This window comes from Leptopilina boulardi, unplaced genomic scaffold, assembly GCF_019393585.1.
Source record: "Leptopilina boulardi isolate dan_hultmark-lab unplaced genomic scaffold, ZJU_Lbou_2.1 LbouV2_334, whole genome shotgun sequence".
In the NCBI taxonomy this organism is placed as follows: domain Eukaryota; kingdom Metazoa; phylum Arthropoda; class Insecta; order Hymenoptera; family Figitidae; genus Leptopilina; species Leptopilina boulardi.
The window spans coordinates 48,838-66,672 of NW_026137901.1; the positions used below are offsets into that span (position 1 = coordinate 48,838).

General features: G+C 31.8%; 1 protein-coding gene across 1 annotated transcript; it reads left to right on the forward strand.

The window, feature by feature from the left end:
• Window positions 1-7,394: 7,394 nt before the first annotated feature.
• LOC127285557 (uncharacterized) lies at window positions 7,395-17,297 on the forward strand. The gene is made up of 3 exons (XM_051311649.1): window positions 7,395-8,918; window positions 9,054-9,977; window positions 17,217-17,297. Exons 1-3 carry the CDS (start codon window positions 7,395-7,397, stop codon window positions 17,295-17,297), a joined length of 2,529 nt encoding a protein of 842 aa, XP_051167606.1.
• Window positions 17,298-17,835: the final 538 nt, after the last annotated feature.

Here is a 17,835-nt window from a genome sequence, read left to right on the forward strand (position 1 = left end):
TGATGATCATACTGATGATCATAATTATGATGATCATGTTGAAGATAATACTGTTGATCATGATGATGATGATAATCATGATGATGATTATACTGAGGATGATCATACTGATGATCATGATGATGATCATGATGATGATCATAATGATGATCATACTAAGGATGATCATACTGACGATGATCATACTGATGATTTTAAGTATGATGATGATGACGATCTTCATACTGTTGATGATCATGACCATGATAATACTGTTGATCATGATGATGATGATCATGATGATGCTCATACTGAGGATGATCATACTGAGGATGTTCATACTGAGGATGATCATACTGATGATCATAATTATAATGAACATGACGATGATCATAATGTTGATAATCATACTAATGATGAACTTGATGATGAACATACTAATGATGAACAAGATGATGATCATACTAATGATCATGATGATGATGATCATACTGACGATGATCATACTGATGATTTTAAATACGATGATGATGATGTTCATACTGTTCATGATCATGACCATGATCATACTGTTGATGATCATACTAATGATGATCATACTGAGGATCATGATGATGATGATCATACTAATGATCATGATGATGATGATCATACTAATGATCATGACGATGATCACACTGAGGATGATCATACTGATGATCATTATTATGATGATCATGACGATGATCATACTGTTGATGATCATACTAATGATGAACTTGACGATGAACATAGTAATTATTATCAAGATGATGATCATACTGATGATCATGATGATGATGATCATGATGATCATCATACTGAGGATGATCATACTGATGATCATAATTATGATGATCATGATGATGATTATCAAAATGATGATCATGATGATGATGATGATCGTACTGAGGATTATCATACTGATGATCATGACGATGATCATACTGTTGTGATCATACTAATGGTGAACTTGATGATGATCATACTGACGATGATCATACTGATGATTTTAAGTATGATGATGATGACGATGTTCATACTGTTGATGATCATGAAGATGATCATAATTATGATGATCATGACGTTGATAATACGGTTGATCATGATGATGATGATCATGAAGATGATCATACTGACGATGATCATACTGATGATCATAATTATGATGATCATGACGATGATGATACTGTAAATCATGATGATGATGATCATGAAGATGATAATACTGTTGATCATGATGATGATGATCATGATGATGATCATACTGAGCATGATCATACTGAGGATGATCAAACTGTGGATGATCATACTGAGGATGATCATACAGAGGATGATCATACTGAGGATGATCATACTGAGGATGATCATACTGATGATCATAATTATAATGAACATGACGATGATCATAATGTTGATAATCATACTAATGATGAACTTGATGATGAACATACTAATGATGAACAAGATGATGATCATACTAATGATCATGATGATGATGATCATAATGAAGATCATAATTATGATCATCAGTATGATCATCATCATCATAATCATCATCATCATGATCATCAGTATGATCATCATTACTATGTTCATCATCAAGTTGATCATTAGCATGATCTTCATCTTGTTCATCATTAGTATGTTCATCATCAACTTCATCATTAGTATGATCATCAACATTATGATCATCCTCATGATCATCATAATTATGGTCTTCAGTATGATTATCCTCAGTATGATCATCATCATGATCATCATCATGATTATCATCATCATGATCAACAGTATGATGATCATGACGTTGATCATACTGTTGATGATCATACTAATGATGAACTTGACGATGAACATAGTAATTATGATCAAGATGATGATCATACTGATGATCATGATGATGATGATCATGATGATGATGATGATCATGATGATGATCATACTGAGGATGATCATACTGATGCTCATAATTATAATGAACATGACGATGATCATAATGTTGATGATCATACTAATGATGAACTTGATGATGAACATACTAATGATGAACAAGATGATGATCATGATGATGATCATGATGATGATGATCATGATGATTTTCATACTGAGGATGATCATACTGAGGATGATCATACTGAGGATGATCATACTGAGGATGATCATACTGATGATCATAATTATGATGATCATGACGATGATCATAATGTTAATAATCATGCTAATGATCAACTTGATGATGAACATAGTAATGATGATCAAGATGATGATCATACTGATGATCATGATGATGATGATTATGATGATGATGATCATACTGATGATCATAATTATGATCCTCATTATGATCATCATAATTATGATCATCGGTATGATCATCCTCAGTATGATCATCATCATAATCATCATCATAATCAAGAGAATTATCATCGTCATGATCATCATAATTATGATCATCAGTATGATCATCCTCAGTATGATCATCAGTATGATCATCATCATCATTATCATCAGTATGATCATCCTCAGTATGATCATCATCATGATCATTATCATCATGATCATCAGTATGATCATGATCTTGATCATCATTAGTATGTTCATCATCAAGTTCATCATTAGTATGATTATTAACATTATGATCATCGTCATGATCATCATAATTATGATCATCGGTATGATCATCCTCACTATGATCTTCATCATGATCATCCTCACTATGATCTTCATCATGATCATCATCATCATGATCAACAGTATGATCATCATCTTGATCATCATTAGTGTGTTCATCATCAAGTTCATCATTAGTATGATCATCAACATTATGATTATCGTCATGATCATCATAATTATGATCATCGGTATGATCATCCTCAGTATGATCATCATCATAATCATCATCATAATCAAGAGAATTATCATCGTCATGATCATCATAATTATGATCATCAGTATGATCATGCTCAGTATGATCATCATCATGATCACCAGTATGATCATCATCTTGATCATAATTAGTATGTTCATCATCAAGTTCATCATTAGTATGATTTTCATCTTGTTCATCATTAGTATGTTCATCATCAACTTCATCATTAGTATGATCATCAACATTATGATCATCCTCATGATCATCATAATTATGGTCTTCAGTATGATCATCATCATCATAATCATCATCATCATGATCATCAGTATGATCATCATCATCATGATCCTCAGTATGATCATCATTAGTATGATCATCAACAGTATGATGACCATGACGATGATAATTCTGTTGATCATGATGACGATGATCATGAAGATGATCATACTGAGGATGATCATACTGATGATCATAATTATGATGATCATGATGATGATGATACTGTTGATCATCATGATGATGATCATGACGATGATAATACTGTTGATCATGATGATGATCATGATGATTTTCATACTGAGGATGATCATACTGAGGATGATCATACTGATGCTCATAATTATAATGAACATGACGATGATCATAATGTTGATGATCATACTAATGATGAACTTGTTGATGAACATACTAATGATGAACTTGTTGATGAACATACTAATGATGAACAAGATGATGATCATACTAATGATCATGATGATAATGATCATAATGAGGATCATAATTATGATGATCATGACGATGAACATACTGTTGATGATCATACTAATGATGAACTTGATGATGAACATACTAATGATGAACAGATGATGATCATACTAATGATCATGATGATGATGATCATGATAATGATCATACTGACGATGATCATACTGATGATTTGAAGTATGATGATGATGACGATGTTCATACTGTTGATGATCATGACGATGATCATACTGTTGATGATCATACTAATGATGAACTTGACGATGAACATAGTAATTATGATCAAGATGATGATCATACTGATGATCATGATGATGATGATCATGATGATCATCATACTGAGGATGATCATACTGATGATCATAATTATGATGATCATGATGATGATTATCAAAATGATGATCATGATGATGATGATGATCATGATGATGATCGTACTGAGGATTATCATACTGATGATCATGACGATGATCATACTGTTGTGATCATACTAATGGTGAACTTGATGATGATCATACTGATGATCATAATTACGATGAACATGACTATGATTATAATGTTGATGATTATACTAATGATGAACTTGATGATGAACATACTAATGATGAACAAGATGATGATCATACTAATGATCATGATGATGATGATCATAATGAGGATCATAATTATGATCATCAGTATGATCATCATCATCATAATCATCATCATCATGATCATCAGTATGATCATCATCTTGATCATCATTACTATGTTCATCATCAAGTTGATCATCATCATAATCATCATCATCATGATCATCAGTATGATCATCATCTTGATCATCATTACTATGTTCATCATCAAGTTGGTCATTAGCATGATCATCAACAGTATGATCATAGTCATGATCATCATAATTATGATCATTAGTATGATCATCCTCACTATGATCTTCATCATGATCAACAGAATTATCATCGTCATGATCATCATAATTATGATCATCAGTATGATCATCCTCAGTATGATCATCAGTATGATCATCATCATCATAATCATCAGTATGATCATCCTCAGTATGATCATCATCATGATCATTATCATCATGATCATCAGTATGATCATGATCTTGATCATCATTAGTATGTTCATCATCAAGTTCATCATTAGTATGGTTATTAACATTATGATCATCGTCATGATCATCATAATTATGGTCTTTAGTATGATTATCCCCAGTATCATCATCATCATGATCATCATCATGATTATCATCATCATGATCAACAGTATGATGATCATGACGTTGATAATACTGTTGATCATGATGATGATGATCATGATGATGATCATACTGAGGATGATCATACTAATGATAAACTTGACGATGAACATAGTAATTATGATCAAGATGATGATCATACTGCTGATCATAATGATGATAATCATGATGATGATCATCCTGAGGATGATCATACTGATGATTATAATTATGATGATCATGATAATGATTATCATAATGATATTATATTATAATAATGATATTATCATAATCATGATGATGATCATGATGATGATCATGATGATGATCATACTGAGGATGATAATACTGATGATCATAATGTTAAAGATCATATTAATGATGAACTTGATGATGAACATACTAATGATGAACAAGATGATGATCATACTGATGATCATGATGATGATGATGATCATGATGATGATCGTACTGAGGATTATCATACTGATGATCATGACGATGATCATACTGTTGTTATCATACTAATGGTGAACTTGATGATGATCATACTGAGGATGATCATACTGATGATCATAATTATGATGAACATGACTATGATTATAATGTTGATGATTATACTAATGATGAACTTGATGATGAACATACTAATGATGAACAGATGATGATCATACTAATGATCATGCTGATGATGATCATGATGATGATCATACTGACGATAATCATACTGATGATTTTAAGTATGATGATGATGACGATGTTGATACTGTTGATGATCATGACGATAAGTATAAAGTATTGGAATGACGTATTTTTATTTGCTCCGCAATATTGTTTTTGTTTCAAGTTTATTATAATGTTTTTTTTATTGTATCTAGTGTCTTCTTAAAGATAAAATGTGACTCTATAATTGTGTAGTGATTTCTGGACTGATTTTATTTATTTATTGCTTCTTTTATTAATAATAATGTTTTTGTTAAAAAAAAGTGACTTCTTAAAGTGACATCTGGTTTCATTTAGAGTGATCTGAGGCAATAAGATTGTTTTTTTAAAATCTGTAAATTGGTGTCTTATTTCTTTTTTAACATTGTGATTTATATGCTGTGCTTTATTTATCTTTTTATTATATTATTTATACATTGTTTTTTGTGTTATTTTATTATATAAAGCTCTTTTTGTGACGTCATAGACTATTTTGGACAGAGTTCCATCTTTTGGAAATGAGTGTTGATCTCTTGCTGAAAGTTATAGCTTATCTGATATTCCCTAGATTGCCTACTTATCTGCTTATCATGAGTGTATTTAATCAGAGACTTGTACGCTTTTTGGGTTGCCTATAGTTAAGGGGCCTTAAGTGTGTTTTCGGTTGCATACGGACAGGGAGTGTTAGTACTTTATTCATTGACTGATCTCTTATATTTATTGGTTCACTGTTTCTTGTTTAAAATGCCTCAGGAGTGTAGATATTGTAAAAAGGACATCATTAATATGGCTGCATATTGTAAAAGGTGTGATAAATATTTTCATACAAACTCAACTTGCTACAGTCATAAAGTGTATAATACAAATAATGAACTTATTATCTGTAATGAACCTCCTGTTAAAATTAATCTCAAAGAAACTGTTCAAACTGGTCTGTCAAGTTCAAATTCACCTACTAATATGGAAATGGGGGAAGCTTGCAGAATGGAAACTCATGATATTTCAACCCCTCAGTTTGATCAATTAATGTCAGCTATTGTAACCTGTACTAATGCAGTAAAATCAATGCGTTCTGAACAAAGTGTTTTAAACTCTGAATTGGCTGACATTAAATCAAAGGTGGAGTGTCTTCCTAGTCTTCGGAAAATGATGAGTGAAAATACTGAGCAGTTGAATAACATTTCTCAACGCACTCATGATTTGGATATTAAAGTTTCCCAGATTTCAAAAGATAGTGTTGTTCTTCACGAGCAGATAAACTCCATTAGTGATGAACAAAGAAGGATGGACCAGCGCTTAACTAGAGCTGAAATTAGGCAGTGTGATAATTTGATGGTTGTTGCTGGTTTGCCGGAAATTGAAGGAGAAAATCTTAATCAGCTTGTCTGTGTGATAGCTTCTGTATTGAAGGTCAGCATTGATGCATCTGACATTGTGTCAAGCAATAGAATCCAATCTAGTGGCTCTATTGCTTCCAGTTCGGTGGATTCCATGAAGAGACATAGAAGCATTTTAGTTTGTTTTTCTTCGAGTAGATTTAAAGATGAATTTATTTCTTCTATGAAGTCTAAGAAATCTCTCTTCTCTTCGGAAATAAGTCCAAATTTGCAGAAATCACGAGTGTATATTAATGCATATCTCCCGTCTAATTTTTACTCTCTTCTTAAACAAACAAGAAGCAAAGCTAAGTTGTTCAATTATAAGTACGTGTGGCATAAGGAGGGAACTATATTCGTGAGACGACAGGATAAGGATGAAATAATCAGGATCAACTCTTTAAATGATCTGGAAATGTTAAAGGAATGACGGCCATTGTTATGTATGCAGCCATCTACATCTGTAAATGTACATGCGGCTGTTTCTGCTGATCCTGGTTGTATATCTTCCTCATTTTTAGAAATGTGTCATATTAATATTAATTCACTTAGGGCAAATATTGATCTTCTGCGTAGTCATCTTTCAATGCATACGTATGATGTGGTGGCATTAAGTGAAACATGGTTAACTGATAAAATTAGTAATGACATGGTTGATATTAATGACTTTAATTTAGTCAGAAGGGACAGATATGGTAAAAGGGGAGGAGGGGTTGCAATATATGTTAAGAGTCACCTTCATTTGAGAATTTTATTTTCATCCTCTGAACTTTTTGATAATAAACCAGAATTTATCATAGTTGAGATTTCTAGTCGTCATGTTAAGCCTTTACTTTTTGCTGTTGTTTACCGTAGACCTGGTGGAGAAAGTCTGGATGATTTTGAGTATCATTTTAAAAAATTTTTTAATCTGTATGATAATGTTGTAATATGTGGTGATTTTAACTATAATCTTAATGGGATATCAATTGAGTCAAATTATATCAGAGATTTTTTTGAGTCATTTAATTTATTTATTGTGCCTTACGATTCAACTCACCATACGACTAATTCTGAATCTTGGATTGATTTGTGTGTGGTAGATGATAAAGATAAATTGATTGCTGTATCTCAATCCCATGTACCTTTTGTAGCGGGACATGAGCTTATTTCAATATCTTATAAATGGACATTTAAACAAACAACATGTTCTGCTAAAACTTTTCGAAACATTTCTGGGATTGATGATACTTCTTTCTTGTCAACTCTTAATTCTGTAAACTGGTCCAATCTTTATCTTTCTCATTCTATTGATTTTAAGCAGTCTTTTATTTGTAATGCTATCATTAAGGCACTTGATGAACATGCTCCACTACGCACCTGTGTAATGCGACGGAATGTATGTCCTTGGATGAATGATGACATTCGAGATATGATACGGCAAAGAGATTCTGTTTTTAGAGCTTGGAAGAGAGTTGGTACTGATTCATTGCGAAATAAGTTTAAAACACTTAGAAATATTGTTAAATTTTCAATTAGAAAAGCGCGTGATGAGTACAATGCCGGTAGGCTGAGATTAATTACTGATTCGGGTAGACTTTGGAGTGAGCTTAGACGCATTGGCCTTGCAAAGAGAAAAATGGATGATTCTCCACTTAATTTTGATGTTAATTTAATTAATGATTACTTTATATCTGTTTGTGGAAATTCGTCTTTTAATATTAAGCCTTTGTTTCTTTCAAACTTTTTTTGTGATGATGAGTTTGATGACACTCTTTTTTTCTTTGAGGATATATGTCCATCTATGTTAATGAAAGCTCTAAGAAGTATTAAAACAGAGGCACAGGGATATGATGGTTTATCCATAAGTGCTGTTATGAAAGCCATGCCGGTGTTGTTTCCTTACGTGCTTGATCTTTTTAATTTATCTTTGCAAACATCAACCTTTCCTGATGAATGGAAGAGAGTTCTTATCAAGCCGGTTTCTAAAGTAAGTGTGCCGCAACAGCCTGCGGATTACCGTCCGATAGCTTTACTTAGTTGCTTGTCAAAGGTCCTTGAAAAAATTGTTTATTTTCAGTTTATTGAGTTTATTGAATTTAATAATATCCTGAGTCCTTATCAGTCTGGCTATAGAAAGGGCTTTAGTACTCAAACTCTTTTAATAAAAGTAAATGATGATATATGTAAAGCAATTGATGAGCGAAAAGTAACTATAATTGTTTTCTTTGATTTTAGTAAAGCTTTTGATATGGTTCCTCATACCATTTTGCTAACGAAACTTAAATCTATTGGATTATCGTGCTCTGTTTTAAAATGGTTTGCTTCATATCTCTCAGGTAGGATGCAGGCTGTTGTTGGAGCTAAAGGAGAAATTTCTGAGTGGGCTGATATTGGAACTGGAGTTCCTCAGGGATCAGTGCTAGGACCACTTTTATTTTTATTATTCACAAATGAATTAAGTAATGTCCTCAAATATTGTAAGCATATGTACTTTGTGGATGATTTGCAGATTTATATGCATTCTAGTCTGAAAGACTTAAAACATAATTTATCATTACTAAAGGAAGATGTTCAGTCTGTATTAAATTGGGCTGAGACCAATATTCTTAAAATAAATCTTAACAAGACCTATTCTATGATATTTGGATCTACTTGGTACATAAATAATGTCAATGAATGTAATTACCCCCCGATTGAGATTGATAACATTACTATTCCTTTTGTTGATTCTGTTAGAAACTTGGGTGTTATCTATAGACCAACTCTTTCTTGGGACAAGCAAGTTGGTAAAATTTGTAAAAACACTTATGCTAGTTTATCGCAATTTAAAGCAAATAGAAATGCCCTCACTACAGAAATAAAAATAAAGATTGTAACGTCCTTAATCTTTCCTCATTTCGATTACTGCTGTGCTGTCTACAATGATTTAACTGATGAATTAAATTATAAACTAGAAAAGCTACTCAATTCTTGTATTCGATTTATTTTCAACTTAAGAATGGATGTACATGTAACGCCATATCGTCGAAAACTTGGATGGCTGAGTGTTCGTAAAAGACGGCACTGGTTTATTGGATGTTTAACACATGTCATTTTAAATACTAAAAAACCTTTATATCTTTATGAAAAATTTACTTTCAGGGATGAAATTACTTCTCGAGCGTTGAGGTGTCCTAATATTCTTAGGGCTCCTCCTTGTAAAACTGAACAATATAAAAACTCTTTCATAATTACTGCGACATCTCTGTGGAACTCTCTTCCCAGCTTTATAATTTCAATTAAATGTACGTCGACTTTTAAAATCAAATTGCATAATTATTTGTTTGCGCGTGATGATTAGAAATTTTTTCAAATTTATATACATATTTTACAATTTGCTATTGCGATAAATTTATTCAAAGTATGTTGCGAATGATATTATCTTTTATTTATAATTGTTATTATTTTTGTTTTTCTTATTTTCTGTATATTTGATTGTTGTTCTCATGGTTTTCCTGGGACAAAATAAAGAAATTCTAATTCTAATTCTAATGATGATCATACTGAGGATCATGATGATGATGATCATGATGATGATCATAATTATGATGATCATGACGTTGATAATACTGTTGATCATGATGATGATGATCATGAAGATGATCATACTGACGATGATCATACTGATGATCATAATTATGATGATCATGACGATGATCATACCGTTGATCATGATGATGATGATCATGCAGATGATAATACTGTTGATCATGATGATGATGATCATGATGATGATCATACTGAGGATGATCATACTGAGGATGATCATACTGAGGATGATCATACTGATGATCATAATTATAATGAACATGACGATGATCATAATGTTGATAATCAGACTAATGATGAACTTGATGATGAACATACTAATGATGAACAAGATGATGATCATACTAATGATCATGATGATGATGATCATAATGAGGATCATAATTATGATCATCAGTATGATCATCATCATCATAATCATCATCATCATGATCATCAGTATGATCATCATCTTGATCATCATTACTATGTTCATCATCAAGTTGATCATTAGCATGATCATCAACAGTATGATCATCGTTATGATCATCATAATTATGATCATTAGTATGATCATCCTCACTATGATCTTCATCATGATCATCATCATCATGATCAACAGTGTGATCATCATCTTGTTCATCATTAGTATGTTCATCATCAAGTTCATCATTAGTATGATTATTAACATTATGATCATCGTCATGATCATCATAATTATGATCATCAGTATGATCATCCTCAGAATGATCATAATCATGATCACCATCATCATGATCAACAGAATTATCATCGTCATGGTCATCATAATTATGATCATCAGTATGATCATGCTCAGTATGATCATCATCATGATCATCAGTATGATCATCATCTTGATCATAATTAGTATGTTCATCATCAAGTTCATCATTAGTATGATCTTCATCTTGTTCATCATTAGTATGTTCATCATCAACTTCATCATTAGTATGATCATCAACATTATGATCATCCTCATGATCATCATAATTATGGTCTTCAGTATGATTATCCTCAGTATCATCATCATCATGATCATCATCATGATTATCATCATCATGATCAACAGTATGATGATCATGACGTTGATAATACTGTTGATCATGATGATGATGATCATGATGATGATCATACTGAGGATGATCATACTGATGATCAGAATTATGATGATCATGACGTTGATAATACAGTTGATCATGATGATGATGATCATGAAGATGATCATACTGAGGATGATCATACTCATGATCATGATGATAATGATCATAATGAGGATCATAATTATGATGATCATGACGATGAACATACTGTTGATGATCATACTAATGATGAACTTGATAATGAACATACTAAAGATGATCAAGATGATGATCATGATGATGATCATGATGATGATCATACTGAGGATGATAATACTGATGATCATAATGTTAAAGATCATATTAATGATGAACTTGATGATGAACATACTAATGATGAACAGATGATGATCATACTAATGATCATGCTGATGATGATCATGATGATGATCATACTGACGATAATCATACTGATGATTTTAAGTATGATGATGATGACGATGTTCATACTGTTGATGATCATGACGATGATCATACTGTTGATGATCATACTAATGATGATCATACTGAGGATCATGATGATGATGATCATGATGATGATCATAATTATGATGATCGAGACGTTGATAATACTGTTGATCATGATGATGATGATCATGAAGATGATCTTACTGACGATGATCATACTGATGATCATAATTATGATGATCATGACGATGATGATACTGTTGATCATGATGATGATGATCATGCAGATGATAATACTGTTGAACATGATGATGATGATCATGCAGATGATAATACTGTTGAACATGATGATGATGATGATGATGATCATACTGAGGATGATCATACTGAGGATGATCATACTGAGGATGATCATACTGATGATCATAATGTTAAAGATCATATTAATGATGAACTTGATGATGAACATACTAATGATGAACAAGATGATGATCATACTGACGATCATGATGATCATGATGATCATGATGATGATCGTACTGAGGATTATCATACTGATGATCATGACGATGATCATACTGTTGTGATCATACTAATGGTGAACTTGATGATGATCATACTGAGGATGATCATACTGATGATCATAATTATGATGAACATGACTATGATTATAATGTTGATGATCATACTAGTGATGAACTTGATGATGAACATACTAATGATGAACAGATGATGATCATACTAATGATCATGCTGATGATGATCATGATGATGATCATACTGACGATAATCATACTGATGATTTTAAGTATGATGATGATGACGATGTTCATACTGTTGATGATCATGACGATGATCATACTGTTGATGATCATACTGATGATTTTAAGTATGATGATGATGACGATGTTCATACTGTTGATGATCATGACGATGATCATACTGTTGATGATCATACTAATGATGATCATACTGATGATCATAATTATGATGATCATGACGATGATGATACTGTTGATCATGATGATGATGATCATGCAGATGATAATACTGTTGAACATGATGATGATGATGATGATGATCATACTGAGGATGATCATACTGAGGATGATCAAACTGAGGATGATCATACTGTTGATGATCATACTGATGATCATAATTATGATGATCATGATGATGATGATACTGATGATCATGATGATGATGATCATGATGATGATCATACTGAGGATGATCATACTGATGATCATAATTATGATGATCATGACGTTGATAATACTGTTGATCATGATGATGATGATCATGAAGATGATCATACTGAGGATGATCATACTGATGATCATAATTATGATGATCATTATGATGATGATATTGTCGATCATGATGATGATGATCATGACGATGATAATACTGTTGATCATGATGATGATGATCATGATGATTTTCATACTGAGGATGATCATACTGATGCTCATAATTATAATGAACATGACGATGATCATAATGTTGATAATCATACTAATGATGAACTTGATGATGAACATACTAATGATGATCATAACGATGAACATACTGTTGATGATCATACTAATGATGAACTTGATAATGAACATACTAATGATGATCAAGATGATGATCATGATGATGATCATGATGATGATCATACTGAGGATGATAATACTGATGATCATAATGTTAAAGATCATATTAATGATGAACTTGATGATGAACATACTAATGATGAACAAGATGATGATCATACTGATGATCATGATGATCATGATGATCATGATGATGATCGTACTGAGGATTATCATACTGATGATCATGACGATGATCATACTGTTGTGATCATACTAATGGTGAACTTGATGATGATCATACTGACGATAATCATACTGATGATTTTAATTATGATGATGATGACGATGTTCATACTGTTGATGATCATGACGATGATCATACTGTTGATGATCATACTAATGATGATCATACTGAGGATCATGATGATGATGATCATGATGATGATCATAATTATGATGATCATGATGATGATCGTACTGAGGATTATCATACTGATGATCATGACGATGATCATACTGTTGTGATCATACTAATGGTGAACTTGCTGATGATCATACTGACGATAATCATACTGATGATTTTAATTATGATGATGATGACGATGTTCATACTGTTGATGATCATGACGATGATCATACTGTTGATGATCATACTAATGATGATCATACTGAGGATCATGACGATGATGATACTGTTGATCATGATGATGATGATCATGCAGATGATAATACTGTTGATCATGATGATGATGATGATGATGATCATACTGAGGATGATCATACTGAGGATGATCATACTGATGATCATAATTATAATGAACATGACGATGATCATAATGTTGATAATCAGACTAATGATGAACTTGATGATGAACATACTAATGATGAACAAGATGATGATCATACTAATGATCATGATGATGATGATCATAATGAGGATCATAATTATGATGATCATGACGATGAACATACTGTTGATGATCATACTAATGATGAACTTGATAATGAACATACTAATGATGATCAAGATGATGATCATGATGATGATCATGATGATGATCATACTGAGGATGATAATACTGATGATCATACTGAGGATGATAATACTGATGATCATAATGTTAAAGATCATATTAATAATGAACTTGATGATGAACATACTAATGATGAACAAGATGATGATCATACTGATGATCATGATGATGATGATGATCATGATGATGATCATACTGACGATAATCATACTGATGATTTTAAGTATGATGATGATGACGATGTTCATACTGTTGATGATCATGACGATGATCATACTGTTGATGATCATACTAATGATGATCATACTGAGGATCATGATGATGATGATCATGATGATGATCATAATTATGATGACTATGACGTTGATAATACTGTTGATCATGATGATGATGATGATCATGAAGATGATCATACTGACGATGATCATACTGATGATCATAATTATGATGATCATGACGATGATGATACTGTTGATCATGATGATGATGATCATGCAGATGATAATACTGTTGATCATGATGATGATGATCATGATGATGATGATCATGATGATGATCATACTGAGGATGATCATACTGAGGATGATCATACTGATGATCATAATTATAATGAACATGACGATGATCATAATGTTGATAATCAGACTAATGATGAACTTGATGATGAACATACTAATGATGAACAAGATGATGATCATACTAATGATCATGATGATGATGATCATAATGAGGATCATAATTATGATCATCAGTATGATCATCATCATCATAATCATCATCATCATGATCATCAGTATGATCATCATCTTGATCATCATTAGTATGTTCATCATCAAGTTCATCATTAGTATGATTATTAACATTATGATCATCGTCATGATCATCATAATTATGATCATCAGTATGATCATCCTCAGAATGATCATCATCATGATCAACAGAATTATCATCGTCATGGTCATCATAATTATGATCATCAGTATGATCATCCTCAGTATGCTCATCCTCAGTATGATCATCATCATGATTATCATCATCATGATCATCAGTATGATCATCATCTTGATCATAATTAGTATGTTCATCATCAAGTTCATCCTCAGTATGATCATCATACTGTTGATCATGATGATGATTATCATGACGATGATAATACTGCTGATCATGATGATGATTATCATGATGATGATCATACTAATGATGAACTTGACGATGATCATACTGATGATCATGATGATGATGATCATGATGATGATCACACTGAGGATGATCATACTGATGATCATTATTATGATGATCATGACGATGATCATACTGTTGATGATCATACTAATGATGAACTTGACGATGAACATAGTAATTATGATCAAGATGATGATCATACTGATGATCATGATGATGATGATCATGATGATGATCATACTGATGATCATTATTATGATGATCATGACGATGATCATACTGTTGATGATCATACTAATGATGAACTTGACGATGAACATAGTAATTATGATCAAGATGATGATCATACTGATGATAATGATGATGATTATCATAATGATGATCATACTGAGGATGAGCATGATGATGATCATACTGAGGATGATAATACTGATGATCATAATGTTAAAGATCATATTAATGATGAACTTGATAATGAACATACTAATGATGAACAAGATGATGATCATACTGATGATCATGATGATCATACTGATGATCATGATGATCATGATGATCATGATGATGATCGTACTGAGGATTATCATACTGATGATCATGACGATGATCATACTGTTGTGATCATACTAATGGTGAACTTGATGATGATCATACTGACGATAATCATACTGATGATTTTAAGTATGATGATGATGACGATGTTCATACTGTTGATGATCATGACGATGATCATACTGTTGAGGATCATACTAATGATGATCATACTGAGGATCATGATGATGATGATCATGATGATGATCATAATTATGATGATCATGACGTTGATAATACTGTTGATCATGATGATGATGATCATGAAGATGATCATACTGACGATGATCATACTGATGATCATAATTATGATGATCATGACGATGATGATACTGTTGATCATGATGATGATGATCATGCAGATGATAATACTGTTGATCATGATGATGATGATGATGATGATGATGATGATGATCATACTGAGGATGATCATACTGAGGATGATCATACTGATGATCATAATTATAATGAACATGACGATGATCATAATGTTGATAATCAGACTAATGATGAACTTGATGATGAACATACTAATGATGAACAAGATGATGATCATACTAATGATCATGATGATGATGATCATAATGAGGATCATAATTATGATCATTAGTATGATCATCATCATCATAATCATCATCATCATGATCATCTGTATGATCATCATCTTGATCATCATTACTATGTTCATCATCAAGTTGATCATTAGCATGATCATCAACAGTATGATCATCGTTATGATCATCATAATTATGATCATTAGTATGATCATCCTCACTATGATCTTCATCATGATCATCATCATCAAGATCAACAGTGTGATCATCATCTTGTTCATCATTAGTATGTTCATCATCAAGTTCATCAATAGTATGATTATTAACATTATGATCATCGTCATGATCATCATAATCATGATCATCAGTATGATCATCATCTTGATCATAATTAGTATGTTCATCATCAAGTTCATCATTAGTATGATCATCATCTTGTTCATCATTAGTATGTTCATCATCAACTTCATCATTAGTTTGATCATCAACATTATGATCATCCTCATGATCATCATAATTATGGTCTTCAGTATGACTATCCTCAGTATCATCATCATCATGATCATCATCATGATTATCATCATCATGATCAACAGTATGATGATCATGACGTTGATAATACTGTTGATCATGATGATGATGATCATACTGATGATCATAATTATGATGATCATGACGTTGATAATACTGTTGATCATGATGATGATGATCATGAAGATGATCATACTGATGATCATCAACATTATGATAATCGTCATGATCATCATAATTATGATCATCAGTATGATCATCATCATTATAATCATCATTATCATGATCATCAGT

Coding starts and splice junctions, on each gene's coding strand:
- LOC127285557 (XM_051311649.1), top strand. CDS start 7,395: ATGCAGCCATCTACATCTGTAAATGTACATGCGGCTGTTTCTGCTGAT. Junction 8,919..9,053: donor TTATCAAGCCGGTTTCTAAA/GTAAGTGTGCCG, acceptor AGTCCTTATCAG/TCTGGCTATAGAAAGGGCTT. Junction 9,978..17,216: donor GAAAACTTGGATGGCTGAGT/GTTCGTAAAAGA, acceptor TATGATCATTAG/TATGATCATCCTCACTATGA.